The 26,788-nt window shown below is 32.8% G+C and overlaps 1 protein-coding gene across 1 annotated transcript; it reads right to left on the reverse strand.

The window, feature by feature from the left end:
* Positions 1 to 164: 164 nt before the first annotated feature.
* LOC110094412 (beta-amylase 3, chloroplastic) lies at positions 165 to 26,788 on the reverse strand. The gene is made up of 4 exons (XM_020819643.2): positions 26,169 to 26,788; positions 1,947 to 2,157; positions 1,741 to 1,857; positions 165 to 1,253 (listed from the first exon to the last, which is right to left on the reverse strand). Exons 1-4 carry the CDS (start codon positions 26,693 to 26,695, stop codon positions 462 to 464), a joined length of 1,647 nt encoding a protein of 548 aa, XP_020675302.1. The 5' UTR covers positions 26,696 to 26,788; the 3' UTR covers positions 165 to 461.

Raw genomic sequence — 26,788 nt, forward strand, 5'->3', positions numbered from 1 at the left:
TTAACTTTATCTCTGTGTGCCTTATAATTTATTTGGATTTCAATTCAATCAAACTATTGACAAAAAAAAATGAAAGTAATGAAAAATGAACTTTGATTGAGTATCATTATCCAATGCATACATGAAAGCATACCCTATGAATCAGTCACATGCACTTTCATATATGATGATAGCAAAAATAACAATTAAATAATTTTAATAAACAAATTGTACCTACATTACATCAGTACAACTTGAGTGCTCAAATAATAGATTCATTAGCCCAATCCAACAGTAACAAAGAAACTAACCTTTCAAGAGCTTCTGAATAAGATATAGCTTACAAACAATGCTTGGATCATTTTCAGCAACAGAAAAAATATGGCAGAAGAATCTCTAAAAGGTGAAGGGATGGGAACAGTAATAGCAGCCCCATTCCAACTAACTATGGTACTATTTCCGCATGAAAATGGAGAATCTTCTCAATAAAAAGCAAAAGATCTTTTGACTTCCTCAGTTGCAGAGCAAGAAGAAAGGTACTGATCCCTTCCTCTAAAATCTAACTTAGCTTGGAAAGTCCTGGCATTTGACATCTGCCTCACAAACCGAGTGAATCGAGGCCAATTATGAGGGTCGAATAAATGTCGATCCATTCGAACATAGTTGAAGGACAAGGAAGACTCATAAGCACCAGCAGAGGAGAGCCTGGAACTCTTAATAACTTGGTCTAGTGATTTATCATCTAATATGGTTCCAGAATTTTCACCTGAGAGTGGTAAGTTATGCATTCTAGCAGCATAGACGAGTTGTCTCAGAAAACCTTCTGGGCTGCTCTTGGAACCTTTGAGCTCCTCAGGATCCTGGATGTCAAAGCATGAGCAACACAAAATCATTTTATATTTACCGAACAAACGTGCTAAAGGAAGGTAGCCATCTCTGGTTATAGTGTTGTAATAGCCAGCAGTTAATTCAGATGGATGGGAACAGGTAAGATAATGCCAGTAGATCCCTGCTACTTTTGCGAAAATCTTTACGCCGGTTTGCAGAAATATTGCAGTTGTTGCCATGCATAATATCTCTCCATGAAGCAGGAGCAGTCCTGAATACCATTCTAGAAAAAATTTTCCGTAGTCTGAATTCCATGAACCATTACTCCTGAAGAAACTTGTCTCTTCTGGATTCTGCGTCAAGTTGCTAACACCAAGAGGGCCGCCGTAGCCCCATTCAGGCATGCCAATATTCTGTGCACATGCTCTCAGTGATGCAAGCATATTCTGCGAAAAGGATTGAGAAAATGTTATAGAAATAGAAAAAATATATATATTCTAAGTTGAGAACCAGCCATAAATGAGGGTACGCTCATGGCCTTATGGGTGGGTATGAGTGGGTACTCAACATCGGGGATAAATCGATTTACATTTTTAATCACTGTATATCTTATATTACTACAATCCTCACTACGTAGTGTGTAGCAGTTAACCACACTGCGACTACGATAAATTCTGATATGCACCTTAAAAGTTTGCAATAAGAGCAAAGGACAATAAGCCTCAATGCCATTAGTCCGTAGCAGATTGCGTTCAAAAAATATGGAAAGTGGGTGGTTATAGGTGGGTACGGCATCCTGAAAGTCACCATGGGTGGGCGAAGCCCGTCCGAGTAAAGTATGGGTATCCAACCAGGACCCCATGTAGGGCTTTGGTCCTAATGGAATGTAAATAACAAATTAACAGCCAGAAGTACGTATTAATATTTAAAAACCTTGTCGTAGCACTGAAATTCACCAAGTTCAGGAGGACTGCTTGGTCGCTTTAGCTTCTCAGATGGACATGAAGGATATCTGAGTTCACCAGCAGGACCCATCCCTACTTGGACCTCCTGCAAAATGTGAAGCAGTATACGGGGTATAAAATTTGTATCATACTAAGCGAAGAATTAAGCACAAAAGTGGAAAGACAAAACCTTACTGTTATTACAATTCCAAGAAAGTGCTTAAAAGTATCTCGGAAGCTCCTCATAAAATCTGAGTAAGTTTGAATGGGTGATCGACCCTTCAGAACGGGAAGATTATCACAACCTAATGAGATGTACTCTTTGTTCCTTCGTCCATACCTATCTGAATAAGCTAAATCTGGTTCTCTATCCATTTCTTTAAGCACCCATTGGGGAAGAGGAATCCTTTGATATATGAGAAAGAAAAAAAAATATATATAAGTTAGTCAATTGAGAACACAAGAAAGTTTCAGCTACACAACGAACTTAAAAAAAAAGTAACTACGAACTAGTGATAGTTTATTTGGACTGCCTGGTTTTAGCTATACAACGATCTTCCTTTAAGACAACCAATTTTGAATATCAAACAGTTGCAGCAGTGCCCAAAAAGTGATAATAATTGCTGAATAGGAATCACATAAAAGTACTATGAAGAAAGAAACCAATATTCGTGAACTATGCAACCCAAAGTTTCTTTAATCATCTTTCATTTCCCCCACTATTACTCTGTCTTTTAAACAGTCTCTCGTCCATTCTATTCTTTCAACTTCTAATCCTATTCCTATCCTACCAAGTGGTTGGAAGTAAATGCAGGCTACTCCTGTGTGCTGTTTGAGGGCTTCTCCTGAGGTGTTCCAGCAGTTTCTCCTACGGGGGACTATTCCTACAGGTTCTGCACTTCTGCAGTTATTCCTGCAGGTTATATTACTTTCTCATTCCTAGTTGCAGCTATTTTTGCATGCTAGAGCATATTTATCAATAGCAAATAGAGAACCATGGCACAAAGTCCTCGTTGAGTTGAGTCATAGCAGGCGTAGCGCACACCATATCAAACATGAAGTAAATATTATATAATTATGAATAAAAATATAGATTAATATGAAAAACTATTAAATTGAAAGATAAAACAACTTGATAAGTGATCAACACCTACTCCACTTAAAATTAAAAATATTACAATCATTTTTCAAGTATCATATTTTTGTAAGAAATTAAACTAGTCTTCTTGATGCATCATCATCATCAAAAGTAAGAAAAACCTCATTTCCTCCATTAGTATCATCTCCTAAATCATAATTTTCTTCATCACCCTCATCATTTTCATTTTTTATTACAACACTGTTAAGCCTAAATGAAGATTCCTTCTCATTGTCTTTAGGTATATCTTTTATCATAAATACCAATAGTCTTTACACAATACTCTATATCAAATCTATCTCATCAATAATTAATTCATTATCTTCATCTGACTCATCATCCATTTTTCCTATTAGCCATTCATTTGCATCATTAATATCATTCAGAAAATATCACCAATCACGTCATGATGGTTGTATCTACGAATCAATTCCCTATTATGTTTTACATAAACCAAATATTTAAAGCTAGCATGATCCATTTTGTCCTTCTTTTACTATGAAGTTGCAATTAAAGAATCATTGCAATTGCCAAATTATAAAAATTCATCATAATAATCAATACATAATTTCAGTTGCACTTACATGTTCAAATATACTCCAATTGCATTCACATTTAGATGAACTATAGGTTAGGTTAAGAATTTTGATTGCAAAACTTTATAAGTTCAGAGCTCCTTAGCCATACAATAGCTACCAATCAGTTGGAAGTTATGAGATATTTAACAATGTTTATTATTATTTAAATATCAAAATATTAATCAATACTAATTATAATTTTACTCAAACTATATTACCTGGTACCCTAGTGGCCCTTTGTCTTATAGCTGGAGAAATAACAAAAAAAGTCATTCATCCCTCAACTAATTGTTAATTGTCTTTTTTATTAACATCCTTAATCAAGCTTCTCATCTTCTATCAAGCTGGAGAAATAACAAAAATATACAGTTGCATGTAAAAACCGAGAAAATTGACTTCTCATCTTCTATCAATAATTTCAAAAATTAGCTTGTTGGCAATAATTGTTTCTCTGGCACTATCCATCACTTCATAAATAACCCATTGGAGGCTTTTTACTATATCGAATAAGCACATTCAACAAAAGGCCACCTATTGAAGGACATATACACCAATATTCCATAATTATTGCTTCAAGATAATTTATTGCGCATGCTTTCCTAAGCATCCTTTATATAAGGACGGAACCCAAATTCCTCACATGTTAACATTTTTTTTCAAATGCAATTGTTGTTGATGAAAACATTGTAATGTCAAGAAAACAATAGCAAAATGAATCTTTGCCATTTTAACTAGTGATCTTTAAATTAGATATCTCATTAAGTCAAACAATCAAGATCATAAATATATGAAACTATGTACCACTACCACCTTAGCTTTTGAATTTTAAAAATATCTTCAATCATTAACCAAATAATGAGGGGCACAAAAAGTTCAATATATGTATGGATATTTATCCATTAATAACTTTTTTATAATATTATTAAAAATCATGCAACAATAAATTAATAACCTACTTAAAAAAGGTATACAAATCAAACCGAAATAAAAGTTTATAGTGAGTGATACACCTGCAAGAACATTCTCAGAAGCATCATCAATAATCACTTAAATGGCACTGCAGTTCAATCTCCTCAATAAACTTGCTCAACTATTCAAATATCTTCACTACATTCTTTAAGTAAGAACAAGCATAAATTGACTTAATGAAAGCAAGTCCTCTTGAAAAACTGACCAACAAGTTGGCTAAACTTATCCCATTATAGGATTTCCAATCATCAACCATAAGAGAACAATCATATCTAAGGCAATCTTCTTTATGGCATTAAAATAGTTGTTGAATGTATCCCACCAGTTTCTTCAAGCAAGGGACTACACCTCATGATAGCTTGGAGGTTTCATCCAGGACCAAATTGTCCAAATTCCTCTAATGTAGGGAAGCTATCATACTTAATAAAACTGACGGGAATGCCAACATCATGCATAAATCAACAAAATATTTGGTTTCTCCTCTCTCTTGTAACCTTTCTAGCAGTATCAATCTCTTTTTGCAATTTACCCTTTCTATGCTTTACCGCATTATCAAGATTTGGGAAAAGATAAAGATAAAAAGGTCCTTTAGCCCGTGCTTCTTTAAGCATAGAAGTTGTTCAACTTTGACTCACGACATTAGATTTTATTATTTGGTATCTTTTGGATGGTCCAAAAGATAGAATATCATCATCCACCATTACATTTAAATCATCACTTGCATCACTATTGACAAGTGACATTTCATCAATTTGATCTTTTAACTCTTTCTTCTTCCTAAGAGAATTATGTATTTTTTTTATGCACCATTGATGCTTGCTTTATTTTGTTCGGAGCCAAGATAGGCAGACATGATGCATCGATGCTGTCTCTGTTCAAAGTCGAGAAAATATGCTAAGCGAGAAGCGAGAGGGAGATGGCAAGGGCTCGCAATGGCTTAGAGTGGGACCTACAATATAAGCCATAGTTTTTATTTACTATTTGGAAAAAAAATTACAAAGTTAAAAAATAAAAACATAAATATTAATTTTAAATCTTAAACCCTAAAAATTAACATAATATGGGTTGTGTAGGATGTGTCGTGTTATTGACCCTGCATGGAACAAATAGCATGTGTCATTTTCAACCTATCATAATGCCAAGCAAATGGTGTCGAGGATGCACCGTGCTGGGCCATAGGCTATGGCACGCGCTATTTTGTGCTATTGACATGTATGATAAAAACTGAGAATGCTCTTATGCAAGCTCTGTTCATTTATGTCAGTTTTGAAGAGGGTTGCTCGTGTTATTGTAAATGTGGTTTTCTCTTATGATAGTTCTACTCCAACGTTTCTTACCTATTTAGTGCAACATAATGCTTATAAATGGACAATGATATAGAGTACGAATTTTTAAGCTAATGTAACATCCAAATGAGGTAGCCTTCGTAAATACAATGCATACTACTTTGCATTAACATGTAATTAATCTAATACCAAGTCATTCAAATGTTGCATTTATCCAAAAAATTTGGGCACTTTCGCGTTGTCCTTTTTAAATATACGTTTTAGACATATAGAAAAAAGTTACACATGCATAAACAGATGTTTTTAAAATTCATAAATCTTTCTTCTCCTTCCAAAATTTTAATCTTTGATCAAGTGATACTTAATTGAGAGTGTGAAGCTTCCCACAACAAGTTAAGTCTTTCCCAATTCTTCTTTATAGCTCCCTTCCTACCTCTCCCCGTTTCTCTCTATTGTGTAATTTCCTTCTATTTCTTATGATTGGTTGAAGAGTGATTGATGTCTTCCAATTCTTTTGCAATTTGATTTCGAAACTCGATCACTTTTATGACCCTTTATTTCTTACTACCATATTTATTAGGACCAAATCTTATCATAGAATTGGATTTTAATAATGTTTTGTTTTTATCATTAGTAAAAAATTAGTGTGAGATTAATTGCTTGCTTTACAGTTAAATTTTCATATTCTTTGCATGAAATGATTGCATCTAACTTGACATTACATATTAGATTTGCATTATAAAACTGTAAACACTATAATATGCTTGACATCATTTGTCGTCCTCTCTAACAAAATGTTTTAGGAATCAACCTTAAACTACGTATGCATAGGTATGGGTAAATTTAACAAGTTTCCAGTAAAAAATTACAAATCTTTATAATATAAGCATACTTCTCATTACCTTGGCCTGATGCCGTGATAAGAATATACGTATAACAGATCAATCGCAAACTTCAAATAAATTCATTCTTACATATATTACAGTGTTAATGACGCACAAGCATATATTCATTGGTTTCAATTAAACTCACTATGAGTATTGGATCTATTTATGAGTATCATAGTTATTAATGATTGAACAAAAGAAAAAAAAATAAACCCTCATAACAATTAGACTGTCTCTCTCAAGATCAAACAATTCAACGAAGTTGTGTATGACTACAGGTTCTTGAGACTAAGAATATATCAATTAACTAAATTCTTACAATTTAGATGTGAAAGCCCTTCAAAAATAAGAATACATCAATTAACTAAATTCTTGCAATTTAGATACCTGTTTTTAGCTCGTAGGACTTTTTCTTAATTTAAGATCTCTTTCACTAGTTGGAATAAGAGAATTAACATCTTCTATTATCATTACCACCATTTCCAATATGCTCCACAAAAACAAATCCCCAACCCCAATTTCAATCTAAACTTTGAATAGTAGTAGACAATGCTAAACTAAATAATCAAGCCAAATCAGGAAAACTAATTGATTTAATTTGGCTAGGTTCGGCCTAGATTTAAGATTTTAGCTCAAATTGATTATACATAGTCTGGTTTAGATTCGAGTCTTTGTCAAACCGAAAAAAAATCATACCAAATCGATTAAACAAATAAGTAATAGACTATTATAAATGTAAAAGACTTATCTCCGATTTAACAATAAGTGAACTTCATCCATTATTAATACTTTTTTAGTCGCTTATATGTGTGTGTGTGAGTGTGTGTGTGTGAGAGAGAGAGAGAGAGTAAAGTATTTATGACTATTTCTTATATATTGATTTAGGAATAGTTAAAATCATATGAATAGAGATTTTGTCAAATTTGAAAAATCAAATTGGAATCAAACTAACCAAGTCAGGTGCATTTAATTCAATTTCATATTTTAACAGTAAAATTTCGATTCATAGTTTTAGAGTTCAGTTTGGTTTGACTATGTTCCAAATATTGCTTGGTTTTGAATCAAATTGAATCATGCCTACCCCTAATTCCAAATAATGCGTTCTCCTTATTAGCCACCATATAAATGCAAGGCTTTGTACGGTATTGATATCCTGCGTTTACAATATGACGTATGAAATAATGCCATCATACTATAACATAAAAGAACTATTTTGCAAGCATGTTGCTTGTGCTCATGAAGCCATGGAGTTAATGCACATACTATTCAAGGCTTATTGCAAATTCTTCACACATTAAAACTATGATTTTCTAGTTTTTTAGAAACAAATAAGAAAAACAAGATCAAATAAATCCTAATTTAATACTCTGAAAGAATTAATTTGGGTTTAGGAATCATATCTACTCCTATTAAGGTTGGTTACCATGTTCAAAACAAAATAAATGCTTGATAATTCCTTGAGTTTTTAAGGTGAATAAGATAGCTAGTTCCGTGTCATACCCTGTAGACTACTTAAATAAGAACACTCCAAAAGAAAAATGACTGCAGAGAACTGTCAGGGTGAGTATATATATATATATACACACACAGAGAGAGAGAAAGATCAAAATGGTCCCACAACTCTACTAAATGGGACCAATATGATCCTCACGTTAACTTTTAACGACAAATATGCATATGCTGAGAGCAGCGGAGGGGTGTAATTGGAAAAGGAAAAAAAACCTTCTCATTCTCTGCATAACCCTTCTCCTCCGTAGAGTTGCGTGTCTTGCTGCAGATCGAGCGGCAGCAGAAGATTTGATGCAACGGACCATCAAGTGTAGTTCACAGTCCACACATGTCGACCACTGTAGCCTTAGAGACCGTCCGTCCAAAGCCATTTGCAGTCCCGCGCACGCGTCAAGTATCGCTTATGCTCCCGCAGCCCTAGCGACCACGTCGAACACCAGGTCGCGCAGCGAACACCAGGTCGAAACACCATTCGCAGTCTCTGTTGATCGCGTCGAACAGCCGGTCCCGCAATAGTGATCAGGATCGTCAATTGCCACTCTTGTTATGGATCCTTCGTTCTTCAACTAACCTACATCATCCTCTACTAGGGAGCAGAGAGTCGCACAGTCCAACATAACACAGTCAAGAGGAATAATTTTTGTTTTCAATTTTATTTTGCGGATTTGATGATTTTTTCCTTGGCATTTGTTAAGTTTCAAATATTTTACAATAGGAATATATCCTAGAAATGAAATACCTACTGAGTGGCTTGAAGATTCTAATTTCTCACCGTTATTTGGTGGTTTAACTAAAGAGAATGGTATTAACAGTAATGTAGAGGTTGAGATGGGTGATGGTGACGGTAATAACGATAGTATTGATTGTTATGATGTTGATGAAGATGCAAGGTTCATGATTGTTTTGTGTAAGAAAAGACTCAACTTAAAGGAAAGAAAATCATTGGAACCATCAAAGAAAATCCTACTATAATTTTTAAAGGGGGAAAGTGTGATAGTGATTGTGTAGACTAAGGTGATGATGTTAGTCTTCATGGTATTGCTGAAGAAGAAATTTGGGAATGGCTAACCTTCAACCCAATGACAGATTCCAGTACCAACCATTTCAAAATAGGCATGCTATTTAGTGGGAAGGAATTCAAAATTGCAGTTGAAAATTGGTCTATTTTGATGTGGAAAACAATTAAGTTCATAAAGAATGATAAAAGAAGATGTAAGGTTATCTGCATACGACCTAATTTCCCTTTTAGCATTTATATCTCAACACATCAAGGAAGCAATTCATGACAGATTAAAGCTTTACAAGATCATACATGCACATGGAATTACCATAGCAAGACTTTGACATCAACAGCTATTGCAAAGAGATATGTGAAAAGAGTCAAACTCAATCCCCAGATGAGATGTAGTGTCTTCAGAAAAAAAGTTATGGATGACTTGAAATTGCATGCATCAAAACCTCAAGCCAAGAAGGCACATCAATTCATCTTCTTGAAGGAGAAAGATCAGTTTAATAAAATTTGGGACTATTGTCTGGAAGTATCAGGGAGTAATCCATAATCAATAATTTCTATGCTTACTACTAAAGACCAAGATTTATGTGGGAGAAAAAGATTTATGTGACATTATGTTTGCTTTGACGCATGCAAAAAAGGCTTTCTATCGGGATGTAGGCCAATTGCTGGTGTTGATGGATGTTTTTTAAAAGGGCAACAAGGTGGTCAACTGTTAATAGTAGTAGGGCTTGATGCTAATAATAGCAAATTTCTTATTGCATCGGTGATAGTTGAGACAAGAAAGTAGAAGCAATTGGGAATGGTTTCTTTTGTTTTTAGGTAAAGATCTACAGATCTTGGAGAATAAACAACAATATACCTTCATTTTAATAAACAAAAAGGTTTAGTGCATGCCTTCCGGAACACCCTACCTAATATTACCAATAGATATTGTGTAAGGCATTTGCATCAGAATTTCAAATTGGCTTCACTAGCAAGGCTTTGAAGAGTGCCTTATGAGAAGCAGCAAGGGCAAGCACTGTTAACCAATTCAAGTTCAGGATAAAAGAGTTGGTGCAATTAAACATTGCAGCGCATAAATGGTTAAGTGAAAAGGCTCCAAATGAGTGGTGCAGGTCTCATTTCAGTTTTGCACCTAAATGTGACATGTTGCTCAATAATAGTTGTGAATGTTTTAACTTATACATTATTGATGCTAGAGAATTGCATATTGTATCGATGCTTGAAAGTATTAGAGTTATGGTTATGACAAGAATGGTGGAGAACAAGGAGAAGGAATTAACTTGGAATGGAAAGCTATGTCCAAGAATAAAGGAAATTGTGGGAAAAAATATGTACGAAGCAGGTTCTTGCATAGTTTACAAATCAGATGATAAAGACTATAATATAAGAACTATGCATGGAGGTCAGTACAAGGTCAATTTGGACTTGCAATCTTGTTCTTGTCGGAAGTGTGAGTTAAGTGGAATTCCATGCGAACATGCTTGTGCTACAATCCATATGACAATGGGAGATTGCGAGGATTTTGTACATCTCTTCTATGCAAAAAAAAAAAAACTTACATGAAAAGTTATAAGTCAAATATAAAGCCGTTGAATGGTGTAAATAAGTGGACAATAAGTAATAGAATACTACCCGAACATGCTTGTGCTACAATCCATATGACAATGGGAGATTGCGAGGATTTTGTACATCTCTTCTATGCAAAAAAAAAAAAAAACTTACATGAAAAGTTAGAAGTCAAATATAAAGCCGTTGAATGGTGTAAATAAGTGGACAATAAGTAACAGAATACCACCACTACCACCAAAATACAATAAATCAAATAGGGGAAGACCAATGAAGATGCGAAGAAGAACCATCACATTCAATCCCCAAAAAATTAGGGAGAGTCAATGTTAAGCTTCACTGTCGTGGATGTGGACAAAGTGGGCAAAATAGCTTAACATGTGATAAGAGAATGAATACTAAACAAGGACAAGGAGAAGTCCGGGAAGTGTTCCATACATATGTTGAGATGGTAAGCCATAACTTTTGATCAATTATAATTTCAAAATATTAACATTTTTCATTTCAAAAATATTATTTTTTGTAACTAGCCCTCGAAGTTGTTGGAGTGTTGACCTCAAACTGAACCTGCTCCGAAAGTTCCCACTCAGGGATCTTTAAATGCAACACTTTTAGTATGTTGATTTTATTTTGTTTTTCGTAATTGATTTCTTCTTATGCATGTCAAACTAATTGCATCTTTATATTTTCTTTAGGTTTACACCACCAAAAGAAAAAAAAAATCTCATTGAAGGATCTTTTTGAAGCACGTAATTTTTTGTTTGGGATGGACAAACCTTTAATGAAATATATTTTTGGTTTTGTTAAGTGATTTTTTGTATGGAGAATGGACATACTTTATGTTATTCCCTTCTTGATCAAGATTTTTTGTATGGGGTATTGACATACTCGTGTATTTTGATTGAAAATAGAAATGCTTCATCATTAAATGAAATGTATTTTTGCTTTTGCTACATTGTGTGTAATAAAACAATGCTAAAAGTTTTTTTTATTTATTTTGTGTGATTAGAGCTTGTCTTGCATTTAAATTTAGTGATTAGAGCTTGTCTTGCATACATAAACATTTTAAAGAATAGTGAATATCTATATATATATATATATATATATAAGAAAGTGGTAGGCTTTGATCTTATTGCTAGGATGACAGCACTTTTCGTATGAGAGACATTGTTTTTACTCTAAGAAGTGAATAAACATTGAAAGAACTAGAGAGAAGTTATTATGTGTTCCATGTCATTATTTGCACTAAATTCATATTAGTCTATGATAATCTATAATAGGAATGTACAAAATTCAGGGCCTAAAAAATAGCTATATGATTAACTATAATTAGGACAACCCATGGATTAGTGAGGTGACAGTAATAATACTATGGAACAATAAGATAGAAAGGAGAATATTGTGTGAGAGAGAGAGATGTGACAAGGCTACAAAAAGTAGGATTAGTGTTCCGAATGGGAAAGAGGACCTACAAGGTGCAAAGGAAAAAGGAAGTTGGGCAAAGCATTAGTTTTCCACACTCCAACTCAAGCAAATAAATGGATGTTATCCATTCCAAACTTGCTTATTATTTTTTTAAAGATATACTCTAATAAACTTTTGGTCAAAATGTTTGTTTATTGTTCACCTGCGGATACAAATCGAACATACATAATACTATCAAATTTTTCTTTTATAAAGTGTCTATCAACTTCAATGTGCTTAGAATGATCATGCTGCAAGGCGCTATGTATAATATTGATGCAAACTTATTAATATAATAGAATCTTGTATGGCTTTGTCATTCAATTTTTTAAATCCTCAAAGATAATTTTAAGCCACAGTAATTAAGAGATTCCTAATAAAATAAAATTCCTTTTCCTGGAATTCCTTTAAGATATTGTAAAATTTGAAACATTGTCCTAATATGTAATTCTTTAAGCTTGTACATGAATTGACTTGCTATAACAAGATAAGCAATATTATGTCTAGTATAAGATAAGTAGATGGATCCATCCACAAGTCTTTAATAGGGTTTTTCACTGCTATACCTTCTGGAGAATTCTTAATTTTATGATTAGACTCCATGGAGCAATCGACAAGATAGCATCCCAACTTACCTATTTTTTAAGAGGTAAGTTGCATATTTTTTTATGATATGAAGACTTCAATGCCAATGAGGTACTTTTAGCTTACTAGATTATTTGACTTAAATTCTTTGAACAATATTTTCTTTAAAATCTCTCGTTCTTCCCAATAACCACTAGTCATGATGTCGTCAACATAAACCAATAGTGTGGAGAGGTCTTCTTGATTTTATTTGTATCACATGTCGTGCATTATCTTTGTGAATCTTCTGAACATGCACGATAAGATTGCTTTATCCTATACAATGCATTTGTTTAATTTGAATACATTTTATGCTTAATTTAAGCTAAATCTTGGTGGGGCCTTCATATATACTTATTAAAAGGGCCGTAGGATTCACAAGAGAACCAATCCTGGTAGGGTTCCTTGAGCACACATATTACAGGTTCTAACTATCAAATTGATCCTCTTACCAACTCTTCCTATTCTAACCACTAGCTACTTTTGGGAAATTTTTTCCTATTTTTATATATAGTTTTGATTTATTTTCATTATAAGCCCTTTGGAGAAGTCTATAAATACTTCCATATTTTGGATAGAATCAAGCAATAGGCTTCAAAATAGTTTTTCCTACTTTTCTATTTTCTCTGTGATATAAGAGCGAGATTAAAGCATTTGTCTTCTATCCTCTTTTTTTTTCCAATTCTCTCGTCTTTATCACGATTGTTCATTTCTTCATTATTGCTGATTTTTTTGAGTTCCCTTCTAAGTAGTCCAACATCATGAATGGTGAAAATCAAGCTAAAGAAAAACTTTAGAGGCTACAAGCCTTATATTGCTTGAATGGGAGAAACTATCTGAAATGTGAAAACCTTCTTAAAAATAAAAGAAAAAAACTCATCATCTTATGGATCCTCCTTCAAAGCCAAAAAAACTCAAAATTTGTATATTATGATGAAATGAATTTCATGATCATGGCATGGTTGTGAAATACCATAACGCCTGAAATTAGTAGGATATATACCTTCCTCTCTATTGCAATGCCATTAAACAAACATATTCATAAAGAGTGATGGTGCCCTCATTTATGATCAAAATAAGATTTCAACAACCAAGCAAGAAAACATTCATGTTATTGAGTAGTTTAATGAAATGAATGTTTATTGGCTTGAGCTGGATTATTACCAAGATCTCAAGATGACATGTTGCGATGTAGTAATTCTCAAGCAATTTTTTTGAAAGAGAAAGGGTATTTAAGTTTCTTATAGGACTCAATGATGATTTTGACCAAATTCTTGTCCAAATAATAAGTGGAGAAAATATATCATCACTAAATGAGATTTTTTCTCTCATACGAGCCAAAGGAGAAAGGACTATAATACTTGACACTCTAATCTCCAAAGCATCTAACATAACAAACAACGAACTACAAGATAAAAGACTTACTGGCACTTTTTTTTCTTCATAAAGAAGAGCAAAAACATTCTTTCAAAGGCAATGTATGGTGTAATTATTATAAGAAATAAAATAATAAAAAAATGCTAGAAACTCCACGAAAAACTTCAAAGCTGTGGTGGAAATAAAAAATGTAACCAAAATGAGCAGGTCTACCTTGTGAAATTAGAAGGGCTCAATTTGGAAGAAATTAACAAACTCAAAAAATTTCTCATTTCTTTAGAATAACCATCCGAGTCATGTTCTTTAGCTCAAAATAATATAATTCTTGAAGATGAAAAACACTTTTTATGTTCCTTCATTTTCAGCCCAATATAAAAGCTATTTAAGAACATCATTATAGGTTAGGGCATCCCTCTTTCAAAACCCAATCATGTAAATTTCCTTCTATTTTTTATGTAAATATAAAAATTTGTCATCGAGTTTTGTGAAATATCAAACATCATAGTGTTATTTTTCCTAAAAGTGATTCTAGATCCTCTACACTTTTTTTGTTGTTCACTCCAATATTTGAAAACCTTCCAACATCAATATTTTGAACCTACAGGATTTATATCCCTTCATTATGATTGCACTCAATTAGTATGAATATATGTTATTAAACAAAAAAATTGATATCAATATTATTCTCCTCATTTTTATCACCATAATACAAAAAAAATCTATGATTACATCAAGGAATTGCAAACTGATAATGCTTGTAATTATTTTAATCACACAACATCTTTCTTCCAAAAAAGGATATCACTTGCCAATCATCTTGTCCTAACAATCTCCAATAAAATGAAATAGCAGAAAGAAAAAATCGCCATCTTCTAGAAGTTACCATGACTCTTCTCTTGAAGAATCAAGCAAAAAGATAATGGTGAAAATCAATCTTAACCGTTGTGTAACTAATCAATAGAATACTCTCAAGAGTGAATAGCAAAGTCTCAAATTATTTGACTGAAACTTCCACTCAAACATTCTTCCAAAAATTTTTGGATGCATTACGTATATTCATATCCACAAATAACACAAGAGTAAACTTGATCCTAGAACTCTTAAATATATCTTTATTGAATATTCCTCCACTCAAAAAGGGTATAATAATATCATTTGATCACAAAAAAAATTCTTACTTTAAAAGATGTCATATGATGAGAAGTAAAGTTTTTCAATCAAACTTGTCTTTAGAGGGAAAACTCTCAACTAGAAGATATATTTGATGAAACTTCTATATTTCAACTTGATAATCATACAACACAAATTCCAATAAATCTAGACATTATACCCCTTCAAGTCTATACAATAAGGAATAAATCCAACCACAATCTCTAATAAGCTCAAGACTCAATAACTGTTATCAATTAATAATGATCAATTCATCATTACATATACTCCTTTGTATCCCATTTTCCGATACATTTCTTTTCAATTTTTTTCTCTTACGCATAAAACCTTCCTTACAAATATCAACACTAATTCCATTATAATACCACATTCTATTTGAGAGACATGAAAATAAGTATTGGAAGAACGCTATAATAGAAGAGATGAATGCACTAAAAAAATGCACTTGGGAGATCGTTGAAATACTAAAAGAGAAGAAAATGGTATTATACAAATGGATATTTTTTTATAAAATATAAAACAGATGGAAGTCCAAAATGATATAAAGAAAAATTGGTAACTAAAGAATATATTCAATCCTATGGAATTGACTCCAAGAAACTTATGCTCCTATTACGAAAATGAATACAAATATATCTTAATTTCTCTTCCAGCTAATCATATATAATCTAAGCAGTAGTATAATGTAAGGGATGCTTTCTTATATGGGAATATTGAAGAAATATATATGGATTCACCCCTAGATTTGATAGTTCTTTGATAAAGAACATGTGCAAATTAAAAAAGATTTTGTATAACCTTAAATAATCTTCGAAGGCTTTATCTTATAAATTCATAAATTAACATGGATACAAACAAAGTCAATAAGATCACTCTTCATAAAACATTCTGCTAATGTTAAAATCGTAATTCTCATCATATATATCGATAATAAAATTGTCATAGGTGATAACAAAAGAGACATGAGTATCTCAGAGAAAGTATTTTTTAAGAATTTTCGAAATAAAGAATATTGCTGAAGATCAAAGAGGGGGGACAGACTCGAACACTTCTTGGAAAAGAAGTTGCTCGATTAGAATATGAAATTTTCTACAACAACAACTTCAAGCCTTTATCCCACCATGCGGGGTCAGTTGCATGAATCTTTTTTCTTCATGGTGTCATGATAAGAGTCATTTTCATTTAAATCTAATAAATAAATGTCATTTATAATATTTTCTAGCCAATATTTTTTAGTTATACTTCTACCTTTCTTAACATAAGTCACATCTAATACATCTACTCTCCTAACTCAGTCATCGAAAGGCCGGCGTTTTATGTACCAAACCATCTAAGGTGACTCTCTCTAATCTTATCTGCCACTGAAGCTACTCCAACCTTTCATATATACGCTCGTTTCGTATTGTCTCTAAAAGTAAAACCACTCATCCACCTAAGCATTCTTATATCTACAACACTTAATTTTATGAATCTCTTTTAATGGCCAACATTCCACGCCATAAAGCATTACAGGTCTCACCACCACCACCACTAACAATAACAACATCAAGCCTTTATCCCACTACATGGGATCAGCTACATGAATCCTTTTTCTCAATAAAAATATATCATGGATGTACAACAACAAGTCTTTATCCCACTATGTGGGGTCGGCTACATGAATCTTTTTTTTTTTCTATTGTGTCTGGTTAAGCATCAAATTCTCATTTAGATATAATAAAGAAATGTCATTTCTAATATTTTCTAACCAAGTCTTTTTAGGTCTACCTCTACCTTTCTTAATATAGGTTAAATCTAATACATCCATTCTCCTAACTGGTTCATCGGAAGACCGCCATTTTATGTGACAAACCATCTAAGGCGACTCTCTCTAATCTTATCTTCCACTGGAGCTACTCCAACCATTTAACGTATATGCTCATTTTGTATCCTATCTCTAAGGCTAAAGCCACTCATCCACCTGAGCATCCTCATCTCAGCAACACTTACTTAGTATTATGCTTCTCTTTAAATGGTCAACATTCGGTACCATAAAGCATTGCAAGTCTCACCAGCATCTTATAGAATTTTCTCTTAAGTTTGAGAGGGACTTTTCTATCACACAACAAGCCCGATGCATTTGTCCATTTCAACCATCCAACTTGAATTCTACTGATGATATCTACATCTATTTCACCATCACTCTGAGCAATAGATCCAAGATATCTAAAACGTGTACTCTTATTAATGACTTGATCGCCCAAAGTCACAATCCCCTCACTAGGTCTATTACTACTAAAATTACACTCCATATATTCAATTTTAGATCTACTCAAGTGAAAACCTTTAGACTCTAAGGTTGACCTCCATAATTCAAGTTTACCTTCAACACCCTCTTTAGTCTTATCAACAAGAAGAATATCGTCAGCAAAAAGCATACACCAGGGAACATCCTCTTGCAAATCTCTGGTAAGAACATCCATGACTAAAGTAAAAAAGATATGGGCTCAATGTTGATCATTGACATAATCCAGCTAAAATTGGAAAATACTTGGTCAAACCACCTTGTGTTTGAACACAAGCAACAGCTCCAGCATGCATATCCCTAATGACTTAAATATAAGCATTATTAATACCTTTCTTTTTTAGAACTCTCCATAGAACTTCTCTTGGAACTTTATCATATGCTTTCTCTAAATAAATAAATATCATATGAAGATCTTCATTTTTCTCTCTATACTTCTCCATCAAACCTCTCAATAAATGTATGGCTTCCAAAGTAGACCTACCCGGCATGAATCCAAATTGATTTTGAGAAACATTAGTATCACGTCCTAACCTATGCTCTATAACTCTCTCTCATAGTTTTAAAGTATAACATGTCAGCTTAATTCCTCTATAATTGGCACAATCTTGTGCATCACATTTATTCTTAAATATAGGAATCAACACACTCATTCTCCACACATCTGAAATCTTTTTAGTCTTCAAAATAATATTGAAAGTTTATTAAGTCAAGAAATTCATTCATCTCCTAAGCATTTCCACACCTCAATTAGAATATCATTAGGTCCAACAATTTTCCCACACTTCATTTCTTTTAAAGCCTCTCTAGCTTCAATTTTAGTAATACGCCGATAGAAACAAAAATCTATATTTTCATTTAGAGTGTTAAGGTCACTAAAGTCAATCATATTTTCACGATCTACATTGAAAAGCTTAGCAAACTATTTCATCCACCTTTGTTGATATCCTCTTCTCTAAAAAGTACTTTTTGATCTTCATCCTTAATGCACTTCACTTGAACTAGATCCGTATTACTCATATCTCTTTGTTTGGCTAGCTTATACATATATCTTTCGCCCTATTTAGTATCTAATATATTATATAAATCATTAAAAGCTAAAGTCTTTGCATCGCAGAATGCTTTCTTAGACTCTTTACGGGCAACTTTATATCTTTCCCAATTTTCAAAATTTTTATATCTAAACCAATTTTTATAACAAAACTTCTTATTTTTTATCTTTTCTTGCACATTTTGATTCCACCACCAACTATTTTTACTATTAAAAGTTTTTCCTTCTAATACTCTAAGCACATCCTTTACAACATTCTTAATATTACAAGCTATTATTTCCCACATAACATTAGCTTCCTCATGCACCGACAAAATCTTAAGATCGTGAATCTTACTCTTAAATATATTTTTGTTAGAGTTTTATAAATGTCACCATCTAATCCTAGAACAACGATATATTATATTTTTCATACTCTATCTCTTCATCTTAAAGTCCAAAACTAATAAGCGGTGTTGGGTATATAGACTTTCACTCGAAATAACTTTACAATCTCTACAATCTAAACTATCTATTTTTCTTATAAGTTAGATGCATTAAAAGAAAAAAATATGAGTTATTGCAAATCTTATGAAACTATAACTAAACCAGGTCAAACATTAAATGCAAATAAAGAAGAAAGAGTAGAAATGAGATATTGTTAAAGATTAATTAGAAAAATGATCTATCTTAAAATAATCCAAACATCACATTTGCAATGAGTCTCATTAACCAATTCATGCAAAAACCCAAAATTCTCTAACAAGATGATTATGGCAAATTGATGCCACATCCATTTAGTCAACCAATTCATGCCATATTGATGCAAATTATACAAGATCATTAATGGACAGAATATCTAAAACTAAATGTTGTATATTTCTGGGAAGAAATCTATAACATGGAGAAGCAAGAAACAACTTATTATTTCAAGATCTAGTGTTAAATCTAAATTTAGAGCTACGCCCAAAAAAATTGTAAGCTTTTGTGGATCAAATTCATTTTGGAAAATTTAAAAATCAAATGGGAAAGGCTAATAAAAATATACTTCAATATTAAATGTGTCATTAGCATTGCTCATAGCCAGTATAACATACTCATACCAAACATGTGGATGCGGATGGACATTCATAAAAGAGAAAATGGAACATGAGTTGATTTGCACTCTATATGTCTGAACAAGAAATCAACTTGCATACATTCTCACCAAAGGATTTTGAGACGCCAAATTTAAAAATATTTAAGCAATTCAATTTGACAGAGCATTGAAGGATCGTGGGACCCACAAGTCCATGAATCTTGATAGGGATCTTTAAGGACACAGATTAAGATTCTAACAGTTGGATTAATCCTCTTATGACCCTTATATTACAATTTGTGTTTCATCTCTTCCTATTCTAGTTATCAACCCCTCTTGAGGACTTAATTCTATTTTTGTAAATGACTTTAATTTATTTTCATTATAAGCCTGCTAAGCATTCTATAAATATTTCACACTTCATACATAATCAAGCAATAAAATTCAAAGTTGTTTTTCTTTTTTACTTTTCTATAATATTTCCTCCTCTAGATCACCATATAAGGCATTCTTCACATCAGTTTTATTGTATTTTCAATCTCCATTCACTGCTAATGACAAAAAAAAACTCGAACATTGTTTATTTTAAAAACTAGAGAGAAATTTTTAGGATAATCAATCCCATATATTTTAGTGTAGATTTTTTCCACAAGAATGACTTTATAATTATTTGATGAGCCATCGAATTTATATTTTATAGTAAAGGCTCATCTATATCATATTGATTTCTTTTCTTTAGATAATGAAATCAATTCCCATGTTTTATTTCTTCTGAAGGATTTTCATTTCTTTCTTCATAGCATTATTCCAATTCATATTAAAACCTTAGAGATGATTTTAGGGATAAAAAGAATATGGATGTAAAGAACGAAGGATAGGTGGTTATAAGAAATATTTTTGTATGATAAGAAGAAGTGCAAGGAATGTTTAGTGGAAGTTTATGTGCTTTGTTTAGGCTCAATGGTTTCCTTAGCAGATTCAATGACAAAGAATGATTTGGTTGATTTTGTAGAAAAAGTTACTGTTTATTTGTCTGTTCTAATAGATTTGACTTGCATGGATTGAGATTCTTTTTTAGTAAACCTATAATGGCTGAATAAAAGATGATTAAGGCATAGAATTAGTTTGTGTAGCAGTGATTGATTTTAGAATAGAGTTATTTATTGGGATGGAGGTAAAGAAATGCTATCCCGAAGAAGGAATTTATTCATGAAAGATATTTATTTCTGGGGTAACAAGCAACAAAGTAGTGATCTTCATCATTGAAAGAAATAGAAGAAGACACCTGCACCTTTATCATAGGGAATTATAACATTTATATCATTTTTTGTAGAAGAGTAGCCAATAAAGACAGCATTCAATTGCTCTTGGATCATTTTTATTTTGTATATTGGGATTTGTATGAGGCAACATTTTCAAAAAACTTAATGAACAAGATAATATTAAGTAGTAAAGGAAATAATTTGATTAGAATTGGTGTAGGACTCTTGAGCTCAGAATCATAAGTAATCGGTTTATAATATGAGTGGCTATTAAAACAACTTCCCCCAATATTATTTTGAAACATTTTTTTGAAAAAAAGAAAGCTGATTTGATAGCAAATAGATGGTTGATTGGTTGTTTTTCATTCAGCCACCCAACTTGTTGGGATATATACATACAAGATAACTCATATATTAATTATTTTTTAAATATGAAAAAACAAAAATATTAGTAAAAAAAGTTTTAGCATTATCAGATCTGTCATTTTTAATTTTAATGCCAAATTGATTTTTTATTATGTTAAAATTGGTGGGAAAAATAGTACTTACACCACTTTTAGCTTTTAGTAAAATACTAAAATGACACATAACACATGGGTCCAATCATCAATGATGTACAAAAACCATCAAGCTTTAAAGATATTAAATATAGAGGATGGTCCCCAGATGTCACCATAAATGAATAAGGGTTCTATGTCACTCATAAAAAATTTTATGCATTTGTGTTTTAGTTCACAAACATCACAATGAAATCCTCCAATATTGATTTCTTTAGATAGACAAAAATATGGTGGTCAAGGTGTAGAAGTTGAAGCTAGATTTTTTTTTTTAGATTTAAGAATTTTTAAGAACAGATGATAATGAAAATTATATGGATTCTATTGATCATTGGATTCCTTGAGATGATATAAATCATTTCCTTTTTTGCTAGCCTAATCATCCTCCTCGTACCCAATTATTGCTATACACAAAGTAAAGGGTACAAATAACATTGCATTTTAAATCTATAGCTAGCTTTTGGATCAATAATAGCTTGTTATATAACTTAGGTATGTGGAGGATATTTTAAATATCAAGGATATATTTATAAGAATGCCTTATTGACTAACGTCAATTATCAATGAACCATCAATAATATTTATTTCCTTGTTGCTAAGATAAGGAGTAAATGAAATAAATTTGTATGAGGAGTTTATCATGTGATCAATAGCTATTAGATTAATAACCCAAGAGTTAGAGTTGGGAAGATGAGATCATACTTCAGAATGAAAAAGGACAACAACCAATCATAGGAGTCTTTTCAAGTGATTTTAACAAGTTTTTTAACTTTTATAATTCTTCTTCATGGAACTCAATAGCTAATTCTTTGATGTTACTTTATTCCACATATGTTAAATATGCATGTCTCTACTCTTTTGCCCAGCCTCCTTGTATTGTCCAATTTTTTTTTATATATTTTTTCATGAAATATCCAATATCTTTCAATTATATGTCGAGCCTTTTTGTAATATGTACATCATAGGAAATTTCTATTGGATATCTTAGTTGGATTTGGCTACAAGCACTACTCAAGAGAAAAGAATATTGAATCAAAGTGCTTGATGTTAGAAAACTTCTTAGCTAAAGTGTACCTTTTATGAGGTTATTGGTAATAACAACCCCCCTTCTCCCTCTCAAATGATTGATAATAATGACTTCATTTAGGATAAGTAAAACCTTCATTATGAGACTTTGCACATTTACAACATTCAATTTAATATTTAATCTAACAACAACAACATCAAGCCTTTATCCCACTATATGGGGTCAGCAACATGAATATTTTTTTGTATCCTATTAAGAGTCAAATTCTCATTTAAATATAATTAAAAAAATGTCATTTTTAATAATTTCTAACCAAGTCAATATTTAATCCGGTAAAAAAAAACCATAAAGTTGATCTTTTGAAACAAATAACTAAATGGTTGCATCTTTGTTGCATTCATTTTAGATGTATAAACAACAATCCATTTCTTGCCAAAGGTCTTGTAATAAATCGCAATATTCTATGATGGATCTTCCACATTGCTCTATAGTAGAGATATTAGTTTTGATCTTTATAGATTTAGTATGTATCATGGACTTTAGAATATATTTGGTTCGCCATATCTCATATTTCCTTTGTTGGAAAAAGAAACACGCATGCTTTACTTATTTCAGGAATCATGAAGTTTCATAATTAGGACATTACCATAGAATCCTATTCATCACAAGTGTTAAACATGGCATTGCCTCGTTGAGGTCTGATGCTATTTAAATGCCTCAATATTATTCCCTTCAATAAGGTGTGAAACAATTGTAGCTTGAGATAATTCTCTCCATTCAAATAATATGATGAATGAAGATTTTATAAATCTCTCATAGGATATGACTTGTCATTTGTAATTCTAAATGAAACAAATACAAAGGGAATATGAGTGTTGTTGAGATTCGTGAGAATGGCAATTTGTGGAAGTAATTGGTTGCAAACATAAAGAATAAAAGAAATAAGGTTGCAGCAATAGTGCAATACATACTACAAATAAAAATATTAGGTAAAAGAAAGAGAACTGCAACAATGAAGCCATGCAAGTGCTAGCGATGCAGTGATGAAGGTAGCAGCTTATGGAAATACAAAGAAAAAATATGGCTAAGGCTCTAATACCATAACAAGAATTGGAGAGAATTTGTTGTATTTCATTTCATCATTTGTGTTGAATTTATACAATTCTTGGAGATAGTCATAATATAAAAAAAATTATTTGTTGACAATAGCTAGAGGTTTACTTAGGATTAGGACAGCCTCTAGATTGATGACGTGGTAGTTATGTTCCATGGATCAATGAGGTAGAACGGAGAATAAGGAGAGAGAGAGAGAGAGAGAGAGAGAGAGAGAGAGAGAGAGAGAGAGAGAGAGTGCTGGGGGTAAGGCTATTGAAGGGAGTTGGTCTGGCATTACTACTTACTAGAATGAAAGGGGAACTGTGAGAGCACTGTAGTATGTGGGAGTCTATGAGCGTAGAGGTGGGAATATGCCTGGAAAATTGGTGGAAGTCTGTGGGGGAAGGCGTTACTTTTCCACAGGACTATGACTGGACAATTGGAGGTGGAAGTCTGTTGGGCAAGGCGTTACTTTTCCACAAACACTGATGATTAAGATGAATTCAATGATGTTAGGTTTTAGTTCCATATAATTAGCTTATTCATTCCTCTTCTTTAATTCTAATTCTCGTGGCTCTCTCCTCCCCCAACCAAAATATCAATAAATTTATTTTCTTGAATCCCTTTTCTGAATAAAAACTGCTGGATCAATTACCTCAATCAGAATAGATTTCCACCAATGGTAATCTTATGCTAATTTCTTCTAAAATATTATAAAATTCTTCCATAGTTAAGGTGACATAAAGATGAGCCAAATTCACAGCCATCTAACAACAGAAATAGTAATCCCTAAATTCTTTTAATTAAATAAATATTGAGCTGATAAATGTGTCAGATTTCATATTATAAAAAGGAAAATAAGTTTTAAACATTTTTATTCAATAAGATGTGAGGATGATAAAAAATTTCCTAGTCAAATCTTCACGGTATTAGCAAGATAGAATTGTGTGAATAAGAATGGCACAAGTTTATAGGATGGAGATCAATCTTTGCGTTTTAGTTGGAGAGATTCGTGGAATGTGAAAATATAAAGTAGAAGAATGTAAAGATTGGCAATCACTTACTCTTTATGTAGAATATAATCAATTTTTTCTCTAATCATGACGGCATATTAAATCATTATGAATGGTATAAGATTGAATACAAAAATTGATTAGATGCTATTGACAAAACCAAACCCTATCTCTGTATACAACAACAAAAACAATATCAAACATTTATCTCACTAGGTGAGATCGGCTACATGAATCCTTTTTCTCCATTGTGTCCGATTAAGAGTCAAATTCTCCTTTATATCCAATAAAGAAAGGTCATTTCTAATATTTTTAAACCAAGTTTTTTTAGGTCTATCTCTACCTTTCTTAACATAGGTTAAATCTAATACATCTACTCTCCTAACGGGGTCATCAAAGGCAGCCGTTTTATGTGACCAAATAATCTAAGGAGACTTTCTCTAATCTTATCTATCACTGGAGCTACTCCAACCTTTTCACATATATGCTCATTTCGTACCTTGTCTCTAAGAATAAAGTCACTCATCCACCTGAGCATTCTCGTCTCTGCAACACTTAACTTAATATTATGCTTCTCTTTTAATGGCCAATATTCTACGCCATAAAACATTGCAGATCTAACCACCATCTTATAGAATTTTCCCTTAAGTTTCAATGGTACTTTTCTATCACACAATAAGCCCGATGCATTCATCCACTTCATCCATCCAACATGAGTGGTCAAACCCTATCTCTGTATGGAAAAAAAAAATCATTCTCCACACATTTGATTTTTCTATATTACCACCTTCAAAAAAAAAAAGATCAATGTTATTGATGTCTATCTACAACCGAAGAATAACTTGGTAATCTAATTTTATCACTTTTTTATAAAAATTTGGATGTGAAACATGTGTGATGATAAAATAGATGACTTGTAATGCCCCTTGTAAAATCACTACTACATTTTTAAAATCAAATTTATTAAAATTGTTCTAAACATCTTCTATACATGCTCAAAATATTTGCATCTCATTTGTGTTCAGGCTAAAAAAGCCACAATAAGAACGAGATATATGCTTGCTTCTAATAATATGCAAATTCACATTTTCTAGATCAACTTCTAATCTCGGCTCCTTACTTTACAAGGCAGTTCTAATTCATTTGTGTGCATTTACATGTTTTTCCATCACAATCTACTTTGTCTCTTATAACTATTACATAAAAAAATCTACTAATATTTTGGTTGCATCGCTGGACATACCCAAATTTAGTAGCCAACATTTTAGATCCAATACATTGTTAGTGTTTGGTTAAAAAATAAAACACATTGTTAGTAATTCATGCGTGCATCAGGTTCCTATATATGATGACCTAAATTTTCGTTTTACATAAACCATACAGCCACAGTGCTATTCTGTCCACCATATAAAGGAAAAAAAGTGTTACATTTGGGCCGAACAAGGCCTTTAAATTTCCGAAAAACAAGGAGAACAAAAAACTAACCAGCAAGGATCACCAGGTCCCGACCCGCACTGATGGAAAGCCATGATAGCCCTAACCTTGAGGCCATGGCGGCTGGCCATTGACACCAAATCCGCATAGCCACTCCAATCATAGACACCAGGATTGTCCCGTTCAACGATCCCCCACCAGAATTCCACGACGACCCCCTCCACACCAGCCAGCGAGAGGGCCTTCAATGACGCCAGCATCGCCTTCCGATTCACTATCCGGCCCCCCGGACCCACGACATTCGCAGGGAGTGTAACGAACACCGGCACTCCTTCGGCAGACCGCGGCGAAGGAGGTGGTCCGGCGTGCAGCACATCCCCTCCGGAGGAAGATGGAGGTGGGTCTTCGAGGAATCCGTTGGTACCGGAGCGAGAGGATCGAGAGGAGAAGAGGCGGGATGAGACAGCGAGACGCGGCGCGGTGGAGCAGCGCCGAAGGAGAGGGTATCGCCGATCAAAGAAGCGGCGACCGGGAGCGGCAAAAATGCTTGACGGCGGGGACGGGGAGATCGCCGTCATTGGGACAACCGGTGTGACGAATTGGAAGGAGAGAGCGAGCGAGAGAGAAGAGTTCTCGTCTAAAATTTACGATTCACATCTCGCCTCCTCGAA

Source organism: Dendrobium catenatum, unplaced genomic scaffold, assembly GCF_001605985.2.
Source record: "Dendrobium catenatum unplaced genomic scaffold, ASM160598v2 original_scaffold_209636, whole genome shotgun sequence".
NCBI lineage: Eukaryota > Viridiplantae > Streptophyta > Magnoliopsida > Asparagales > Orchidaceae > Dendrobium > Dendrobium catenatum.

Bases quoted from the DNA above. Each gene is read 5' to 3' on its own strand.
- LOC110094412 (XM_020819643.2), bottom strand. From the start codon at position 26,695: ATGACGGCGATCTCCCCGTCCCCGCCGTCAAGCATTTTTGCCGCTCCC. The intron at 2,158-26,168 runs GTTAGTTTTTTG...CATATATCAAAG, and splicing joins GGACCTGGTGATCCTTGCTG to GATTCCTCTTCCCCAATGGG. The intron at 1,254-1,740 runs GTTTTTAAATAT...TCCTTTTCGCAG, and splicing joins AATTTCAGTGCTACGACAAG to AATATGCTTGCATCACTGAG.